Genomic DNA, 10000 nt, shown 5'->3' on the forward strand with positions numbered 1-10000 from the left:
ACGAGTGTTCTGCAACTGTTAAGGAACTAGTAGCATCTGCTTCTATTGTTGCAGTAATGTGTGATAGTTGGACTAATGTCAGGTAAGAACTGTAGGAATATGTAACATCATTATGTCACTTATTATTCCTAATAAATAGATTGTTATAGATAATTATTGCCCTAATCAATCCTAAAATACTGGATAATTACATGAATGAGGGGATCATAAACTTCATTGTGACAGTGCCAAGGCCCATATTTTGGGGCAGCATTGCAATAGGTTAGTTTCAGTTAAAATAGCAGTCAATTACGACTCAATTACAAAATTAAATTAGACAACAAAATAAAGTATTTTACATAAACCTCATATCTTAAGAAGAGATTGATATTTATTAATATTCAATTCTTTGTATTTCGGTTTTCATTAGTTTTGTACTTTTGGAATATGCTGCAATATCTAATTATAGCAGCATTAAGGGAGAGCGACTGGAGGAAGTGGATAGTTTTAGATACTTGGGTGCAAATGTGGCAGGAAAAGGTGGAGTGAAGGTGGAAGTAGAATGTAGACTGAGAGAAGCGAGTAAATGCCTTGGTGGATTAAAAAGTGTAATGAGGAATAGACATTTGGGAATGGATGCTAAGAGGAGACTGTATGAAGGAGTGATTGTGCCAACAGCACTATATGGGGCAGAAACATGGAAGATAAGAGAGGAAGAGAGGAGTTTGAATGTGCTTGAGATAAGGTGTCTGAGAAGTATGATGGGGGTTACTAGGCTAGATTGAGTGAGAAATGAGGAGGTGAGGAGGAGAACAGGGGTGGAAAGGGAGTTGGGAGATAGGGTTGATGAAAGAGTATTAGGATGGTTTGGACACATGGAAAGAATGAGTGAAGAAAGACTAGTAAACGAGGTATGGAAGGCAGATGTGGAGAGAGTGAACATGAGGGGACGTCCTAGGATGAGGTGGATGGATGGGGTGAAGGGGGCTTTGGGGAAGAGGGGAATGTCTGTTGAGGAAGGACAGGAGAAGACAGAAGATAGGGGTGAATGGAGAATGGTTGTATATGGATGATGTGATGCATGAGGTGGAATGGGCGGGGGGATGGGGGGTGAGGTAGTATGTGTGAGCAAATTTGACGCAGCCCGAAGGGATTTCTCCCCGTTTTTTTTCTTTATGCATGGGGGGACGGAGAGGGGGGTCGCCAATTTAATGAAGCGGCCTTGCTGTGGATGTGCTGTGTCTTGCGACACTGCTTTTGACCCAGGGCAGTGGACAAGGTACAGGGATGACCCGTCATCCAGGAGGTGCTAAGATAAGAGGGAGGGTGGAGGGGTGTGGAGTGTATTCAGGGATGGAATGGGTGGGAATGATTTTATGCCTTTTCCTTTTTGGCTACCTCCCTTGTAAGGGGCAAAAAGCCTTGGTATATGTATGTATGTATGTTTTATTATTAGGTGCAGAAAGCCACACTGGGCAGTCCATAGCAGACCTGAAGAAAGTAGTGGATGACATTGGGCCATTGAAAACGTTGGGGGTCTGCACAGATAATGCCTCTAATATGAGAAAGGCTTGGGAACTGCTTCATTTGGAGTATCCCCACATGACTCACACTCTGCAGTTAATATTCACAGACATAGAAAAATGTAAAGTCTGCAGAAAGTATTCAATCTGACTGCATAAAAGTTTGCAAAGCAGTCAAACAGTCCCAAAAGCTCACTGTTCTACTCAAACAACATCAACAGCAGTCACCACAGAGGCAACAGCAGACACTAAAACTGCCTGTTAAAACAAGGTAAGAATTATTAGTATATCACTCATTGCTAAAGATCACAACTTGCGAAATAGTATTTGAAATCTCATTTTTATGCCAGTTAACTTGCTGTGAATTCTTTATTAATGGTAGATTTAATTTTATGTTTCTCATAACTGAGCTGTTTTGAATTGAGAATTCATACTGGTACTAATATTGTTGTCCATTATCCAGTGTCTGAAGAGTGTATGCATTACCAAACATGCACTTCAGGCTCTAGCAATCAATTATGATGCCAAAGCTCCAAATTTCAGAATTATTTTGGGATCGGACTGAGGGTATTCTCAAGCTCCTGAAGCCAGTGGCAGATGTCATCACTGCCATAGAATGAGACAATAAAATCCCCTCTCTCTGGTAATGAAAGTGTTCAGTGATTTAAAGCTGTCCTTTGAAGAGAATCTCCCCTCATCCCAAATCCTCAAGAGTGAAGAAGATGCCTTCAATTGAATAATTCATGAAAGAAAGAAATTCCTAGTGAAAAGTATTCACCTTGCAGCCAACTTGGTGGATCCTTGTTACTGTGGATGTCACCTTTCGGGTGAAGAAGCGGTAAGTAGTTTTTATTTTTGTTTTGCAATAATATGTTCATATTACCCCCAAAATCCAGTCTTGCCCGTATGCCACTGCATGTGCCTCCAAGTCTTACTTAACCTGAATTCACCTGACCTAAATTACTAGTAGTATCTCTTTAAAATTATAGAAGTTGCGGTAACATATACTTATACTAAAAATATTGTTGATTTTCAGGTGGATGCAATGCAGGCCATTTATGAAATTGCTGCAAAACTACCAATGTCGATGAGACCCAAGTAATAGCTTAGTTGGCAGATTACAGGTTCAAATTAAACTTTTTTCAAAGCCATTTGTTTGGAGTGCTGTTGATAAGACATCAGCATCTAGTTGGTGGAACGGGACCTGTTGCTCAACTCAGCTGTCCCGTGTTGCCTCAAACATCCTGCAGCTGCCCCATCCAGTGCATCTGTCGAGCGATCTGTTAGCAGACATGCATTGGTACATTCTGCGAGAAGGAATCGTTTGACCATCGACAGAGCTGCCAAGTTGGTGTTTATTGGGCAAAACTTGGCACTGGGTGATATGGACGATGCCCATGAATACCCTCGCCATGCAGCTCATGCCAGTAATCCACCACCACAGCCATCAACCAGCAGGGATTCTACTGCTTCAAGCAGCAGACCTCACTTTCCAGGTTGAGTCGGACGACTCAGACCATTCTGAAGCAGATTCTGAGGACTCAATTGATGATCTACCCAGCCTCGGCCCTAGAGTCATGATTTTATTTGATATAGAGAAGCCTGAGGAGAAGTGGCAGGAGCCACATGGCATGGAGTGATGTAGTAAGGAAAATTTGTAGTGTTCAGTCCCTGAAGATTGTGCTAAGACTATAGTGGGTTTTAGAGGACTATGATGGATATACATGGGGGAAACCATTTATAGCAGTTCATCAAACACATGTACAGCGCATGGCTATATTGTATAAAGGCACATATACTGATCAATGCTTGTTTATTTTCAGGTTGATTACATTGCTGGTGTATGCAGACACAATATATTGGCAAATAGCTTTATGCTTATTTAGATTTTGTAAGGTTGCCACACTGGCCCATATACAGCATCTACACTTGTTGCAGCATCTGACAACAAAGTCATTTGCTTATGCTTATTTTTATAGTGTCTGAAGATAGGTACACATATGTGGAGGGATGAATCAAGTACTTACACCTGTTTTTATATAGTCAATATCAATATCTGAGCAACTTTGGCAGTGAAAAAAAAACACGCAAAAAAACATGTTTCAAAAATCCGATTTTTTTTTACTGCGTCACCAGGTGTGACTGGGCCCTTAGTATATGAGATGTACAGTCTCCGAAAAAAATTCTATTCGCCTAACTAGAGGTATCTGGCACCTCTTTCGTCTACGAGCTGGTTGGCCAATCACGGCTCGCTTCCGGAGCGCCTCGTTGCTCTGTTTGGATGCATGTTTGTGTACTCCGCCCTCAACGTACTTTATCAGGTGGAAAGTTGCCGCATGCCTCCACTGGGTATAGTTGGAGTCTGAAGGCCCCGGACCTACAAAACAATTACCAAGAGAGAGGGAGAGAGAAAAGCAAAGTAGTTTTCAAGGTAAAAAAAAAGAGTGGTTACATGACCGCGTGACTTGTGTCTACAATGAAGCGAATTCCCATAATCCTCTCCAGTATGGTGGTGTTTTATTCATTTATTAATTTATTTATCTATTTATTTTTGAGACGGGTGATTTTATGCAGACAATCTCTGAGCTGAGAGGGAGCGGTCATGCAGGATCGGAATAACCAAAATCCGTCTACACAAAATCGTCTTTTTTATTTAGCTACATATTTATCTTCATGAAAGTAGCAGTTGCCGACAAGACTGACGAGTTAAACACCATATGAGGACGGAGCCTTTATTTGTACGACGTTTCGCTTATTACAGCTTTTTCAAGTACAAGTTGAGATACATATGCTTGAGATTATATAAGGGGAAAGGAGGGAACGGGGAGAGAAAAGAAGTAGGGGGGAAGGAGGAGGAGGAGGAGGAGGAGGAGGAGGAGGAAGAGGAGGAGTTTTTTTGGGGTAGATAATGTTTATCTACACACGGGCCTATCTCCATTCGGAGGCCCGTAAGTGTTCAGCTACTCCGGCGTTTTTGTAGTTATCTGGGCGGAGGGTATCCGACCAGGATGTGGGCAAGCCGTTCTATGTTTTCGGTGATGTTGTAAACTATGTCGGCTCCAGTCTTCCAAGCTTCGGGGGCCATGGGGTTGAACTGTCTACCTCTTCTCAGGGCGATGGTGTGAGCGCACTCTAGTAGGTAGTGAAGGAGAGGTTCTGAGGTGTTCATCCCGCAGTGGTCGCATTCCCTTTCCTGTCGTTCAATGATTTCCCAGCAGCATTTGTACCCCAGCCTGAGCCTGTGGATGATCACGGAGAGTCCTCTGTCGGCGATCTTGGTGGCGGGATGAGGGCACAGTTTGGTGGCCCTCTCGTACCACTTTGAACTTGCTGATGCTGAGTTTATCGATTTTCTGTGGTTGGCTACCTTTGTTCGTTGCAGGTGGTCTCTGGCCCAGCTTTTGATTAATGTGGTTGATGGTTGGACTTGGATTTCAATGTGAGGATGGTAGCGTGTTGTCTTGGCCAGCTCATCTGCTAAATCGTTTCCGTGTACCCCTATGTGGCTGGGTATCCAGTTGATGATGACTGGGCAATTTTGTCTGTTGTGTAGTTGCAGGAGGTAGAGTATTGTTGTGATAATGTTTATGTTGGTGGGTATGTCCTTCTTCTGGAGTACTTGTGTCACCGCAAGAGAGTCTGTGTGTATGACCACCGGCCCTTGTAGTTGGCTTGAGTACTCCAGGGCGTTTTGCATAGCCACCAGCTCAGTCTGTAGGGTCGAGCAGTGGTCTGATGTGCGCCAAGCGGCAGTGTATGTTGCGGAGTATACTCCTGCACCTGTTATGCCGTTCTCCGGGTCGACAGTGCCGTCAGTGTAGCAGAAAAAACCATCCTGGGCCTCCGTTGCCTGGATCGCTGTTCGTGCAGCGTCTCTCAGTTCCCCTGGTGAACAGTGATTCTTTGCGTGTGGTAGCTGTGTGTGGTTGAAAGTGGTTGTTGGGGATGTCCACGGGGCTGGAGGTCGGTACTTCAGGCATGCCCTGTCTGGCTTCAGAGCCTTTAGGTGCCCTTCCATGCCTGTCGCGCGGATTTGGTTTCCTAGGTGTCCGACGTATGTATCTGGTCGTGGTAGGTCCGGGTGCGCGTCCAGGTGAGCCTTGAGTTTAGTCTTGAGATGTGAGTCCCTGTCGCTCAGCAGGGCCTTGGCTGCCGCAGTGCAGTTCCGGGTCTGAATCCTGGCCATCAGTGGTGGTATACCAGATTCCATCTGCAGGTTGCTTTTTCTGGTCCACATGGGAGCACCTAGGATGAGGCGAAGGGCGTTGTTTTGTGCAACTTCAAGTGATTCTTCCTGCTGTGATGTTAGATGTGATAGGACAGGTGCTCTATATTCAATAATGGGTCGGATGCAATACTTGTAGTAGTGTTCCAGTACCAGGCGGCTGGCACCCGCATCAAGTGATTGCATATATCTCATCGGAGCTGTCTTCGTTTTTGTCATTTGCTTCAGCCTCTGGATTTGAAGAGAGAATGACAAGGTTTTCTGCACAGTTACTCCAAGATAGGTATGGAGATTGGCCTTGGGTTTGCTATTTTAATAGCCATGGCTTTTGTCTTCCTTACGTTTATCTTGAAGCCTAGGTGTGTGCAGCTTTTTTATATGGTGTTGAGTGCTTTTTGGGCATTGGTGCGGCAGTTGGGTCCCTTGCTGACGATGGCGATGTCGTCAGCATATATGAAGATCTCAACGTTCCGTGGTCGTGGGAGGGAGGCTATATTGTCCATGTGCACGTTGAACAGGTAGGGACTCAAGATGCCTCCTTGAGGGGTGCCGTATTCCAGGTCTTTGTAGCTAGACATGGAGCCCTGGAAACGGACTCTAGCCCGTCTGTTTTGGCAGTATGCCTGTACCCATGCCAGAAGGTTGCCTGCAATTCCCTTCTCGACGAGAGAAGTGAGCATCGCTGAGGGGTTGACCAATTCGAAGGCTTTTTCTAAGTCCAGGAAGGCGACGATTGCCTTTTTCCCGTTGATGAAGCTGAGGAAGTCCATTATCCACTCCGTGGTTCCCACCATACCCCGATAGGCGTACAACTGTGGATGGAGTGGCCCTACTTTCCATTTCAGCCTGTTGGGCACCATTTTCTCGACAGTCTTCTCTATACAGCTAAGTAGGGAGATGGGTATATAGCTGTTAGCCTCCTTGGACTTGGGGATAGGAACTATATCCTGGGTATTCCAGTTCCTAGGTCTTGCGTGTTGCGCTAGGGTGCGATTTGCCAAGAGTAGAATGGCCTTCCACCCGGCGTCGCCAGCGTTCTTGATCATCGAGTAGGTTATCTCGTCTGCCCCAGGTGAGATGTCTTTTACCAGGTGTCTTGCCGCTCGGAGCTCTTGTAAAGTGAAAGGTTCGTCCATGTCTGCAGGTGTGTGTATTGCCGTGGAGATTAGTTCTTGTCGCTGTTGTTCCAGTTCTTCTTGCGCACGGAAGTTGCGTAGGAGATGTCCTTTGGGCAAAACCGATTGCTAGGCGGTCTGCTTCTTGTTCCGGATCCGGGTGGATGATCCTGCTGGTCCTGTTTTTTTCCAGAGACTCTGTGTAGCCATCTCCATAGCTCCCTGGTGGTTGTATGACTGTTGAGCTGGGAGCACCATTCTAGCCATTTTCTCTGTCTTATTTCTTGCAACTCCTCGTGCATGTGTCGTATGGCTTCTTGGCGTTGCTTCCTGTTGTCTGCGTTGGGCCTCCTTTTGTGAATTTTCCTGAGGCGGTTGACTCTGTGTTTTAGGGTCTTGACTCTGGGACAGTAGTACCACGTATCCTTGCACTCCCTGTTGGGCTTCTTCTTCCGTGGCATTGCAGCGTCCGCCGCGGCGTGAAAGGCAGTCACAAGGTCCCTCTCTTGGTCGTCGATGTCCAGTGGGGGAGTGTAGTCTTCAAACCACTCTGTCAGACTTTGCGCAAATTTATCCCTTTTGGTGGGCTAGGGAGCAGCTGAATTTGGGGAATTTTGATCTTCGTTGTTGTTACGTAATGGTCACTGGTCAGGACTGGGTGGACCCTCCACTGTGCAAGGCTTCGAAGTTTCGCGGGAAGGAAGGTTAGATCAAGCCTCCCTCCCCTTATGTGTGTTGGCGCTCCGCTGTTGAGAAGGCAGACGTCCTGAAACTCGCTGAGAAGGTGCGCGATGGTGTGACCGTTGGCGTTGGTTGTTGAAGGAGAGGAGAGTATGGGGTGGTGAGCGTTTATATCTCCCCCAAAAACAATGTTATGGCTGTCGCAGTTTCCAAACAGTTGTGAGAGATCGATGTTCTCCGGGTAGTCCTTGATTTGAACACTTGGAGTTTTATTTTTCACCAGAGTGGCAAGTCCTCGCCCTGTGCTTCCGATATCTTTCCTGTAGGAGGAGGAGGAGGAGGAGGAGGAGGAGGAGGAGGTTTAGGAGAAGAAGGAGAATTGAACACTGGGAAGGGTTGAGAATGCTGACCTAAACGTCCGAGGGCGAAATGTTCACAAAGGGTGGTTTAAATATTTTAAAATTTTGCTGGCCATGGGTATTAGGGGAATTATGTGGGGCGAGATGTTGAACATACCCCTGTTTTGTTCAATAGTGTTCGTTCCTTGAATGATCGCTGCTTCTAAACACTTCCTGCAGATTTTGTCTGCTGATACGAGAACCAGATAAAATCCGCAGGAAGTGTTTAGAAGCAGCGATCATTCAAGGAACGAACACTATTCAACATCTCGCCCCATATAATTTCCCTAATACCCATGGCCAGCAAAATTTTAAGATACTTAAACCACCCTTTGTGAACATTTCACCCGCGGACGTTTGGGCCAGCATTCTCAACCTTTCCCAGTGTTCAATCCCCCTTCTCCTCCTCCTCCTCCTCCTCCTCCTCCTCCTCCTCTTCCTTTCCCCCCCTACTTCTTTTTTCTCCCCGTTCCCTCCTTTCCCCTTATTTAATCTCAAGCATATGTATCTCAACTTGTACTTGAAAAAGCTGTAATAAGCGAAACGTCGTACAAATAAAGGCTCCGTCCTCATGTGGTGTTTAACTCGTCATATATTTATCTATCTATATTTTTATTTATTCATTCATATATTTATTAGTTTATCTATTCATTTATCTATTTATTCATTTATCTTTAGTCGACCACCAAAGTCCGTCTCAGGAAATTGCCTGTTTCTAGTCAAAATGAAATCAATAGAGAGTACCATCGTGCTAAAAGGGATGTAGAAAATTAAACCCATCACCCTGGAGTATGAATATGTGTGTGTGTGTGTGTGTGTGTGTGTTTGTGTGTGTGTGTGTGTGTGTGTGTGTGTGTGTGTGTGTGTGTGTGTGTGTGTGTGTGTGTGTGTGTGTGTGTGTGTGTGTGTGTGTGTGTGTGTGTGATCTCTGTTGTTCTCACGTTCTAGCAAATGCTAGACAACTCTTGAATATTATTTAGAATTCTTCTACCTAAGAAATGCATTTGGGTTCTCTTATCCATAGTTTCAGAGACGTTGGGACGATTAGGTTGGCGACGCAATTATCATTGACCAATTATTTAGGTGAAACTCTAATGGTTTGAGACTACGATCCCATGAAGATCCACCAACTACCTCTGGTCTTTTGTTCCACATCTACTTCATATCTCATTAACTCTGATCCTTTTGCTGCTGTAGACGTCTTTGATATACTCCAGTCTATCTTCCAATCTTGGGATTTTATTTAGATGATCCGAGTCTCCTGCTGCAGCAGGGTCGAAAAACTTGTTTTAATTACCCTATACTTATTTCACTTGGTTCGTTCAGCTCCGTCCGCATAAACATCACAGTCTGCGGACACGAGCGAGAATATTGTTCTGTGTGAGGGACTCGCCGCCTCTGTCCGTAGAAGACAAACGTGAACAACACTTTGCCTCTCTGTATTCTGCAGACAATGTAGGACGTTCACGTAGACAGGGATTCTAAAGCTGCTACGAAGAGGCTTTATTCATCTAAAGCGAACGCCCACAACGTGAGGTAATGAAGCCGAAGTTGGGGGTTCCTTTCTCAAGCAATTCTCCTACTGAGCACAGCATCCCACGGACGTCACAGACTCTTACCTATGCAGTGAAACTGTTTCTAAATCCTTCAAAAGGTCAGGTCCCTTCTATCATGTAATGTTATACACAATGATCCAAGCAACTTTTGTTGCACGTGAGATACAAGTATCTGATGGCCTTTCCTAATACAATATGCAATGAAGAATATGATCATTCATAGCTTGCTTACTTAGTTTGCATAAGTCGGTTGTTTAGGGTAGTACGATGGGCGCAGCGGTATTTTGCTATTATCGTGCTGTTGCGTCTGGTGGTCTTGTTTTATTATGAGACGCTGGTCGAGTGATCACACACATCTTTTAATTATTGCTTCAATGCGGAATAGAAAATAATCATTCGAATCAGCTTGATAGCCAAAAATGTTTAAACAAACTAGAGCAATGGTTTAAGAAAAATGGCTAATAAAAATCAACCCAGTTAGGTGTAAATGTATACACATAAATAAATTGATACTAAGGACGAT

The 10000-nt window shown here is 44.9% G+C and overlaps 1 protein-coding gene across 1 annotated transcript; it reads right to left on the reverse strand.

Annotated features, from left to right (window-relative positions):
* Positions 1-3384: 3384 nt before the first annotated feature.
* On the reverse strand, positions 3385-5922 carry LOC143041798 (uncharacterized). The gene is made up of 3 exons (XM_076213856.1): positions 5183-5922; positions 4605-5044; positions 3385-3443 (listed from the first exon to the last, which is right to left on the reverse strand). Exons 1-3 carry the CDS (start codon positions 5920-5922, stop codon positions 3385-3387), a joined length of 1239 nt encoding a protein of 412 aa, XP_076069971.1.
* Positions 5923-10000: the final 4078 nt, after the last annotated feature.

This window comes from Oratosquilla oratoria, chromosome 32 (assembly GCF_046742065.1).
Source record: "Oratosquilla oratoria isolate Oo_2021 chromosome 32, ASM4674206v1, whole genome shotgun sequence".
NCBI lineage: Eukaryota > Metazoa > Arthropoda > Malacostraca > Stomatopoda > Squillidae > Oratosquilla > Oratosquilla oratoria.

Bases quoted from the DNA above. Each gene is read 5' to 3' on its own strand.
- LOC143041798 (XM_076213856.1), bottom strand. From the start codon at position 5,922: ATGAGATATATGCAATCACTTGATGCGGGTGCCAGCCGCCTGGTACTG. The intron at 5,045-5,182 runs GTACTCAAGCCA...ACTACACAACAG, and splicing joins GCTATGCAAAACGCCCTGGA to ACAAAATTGCCCAGTCATCA. The intron at 3,444-4,604 runs GTAGACAGTTCA...CTTTGTTGTCAG, and splicing joins CACCATCGCCCTGAGAAGAG to ATGCTGCAACAAGTGTAGAT.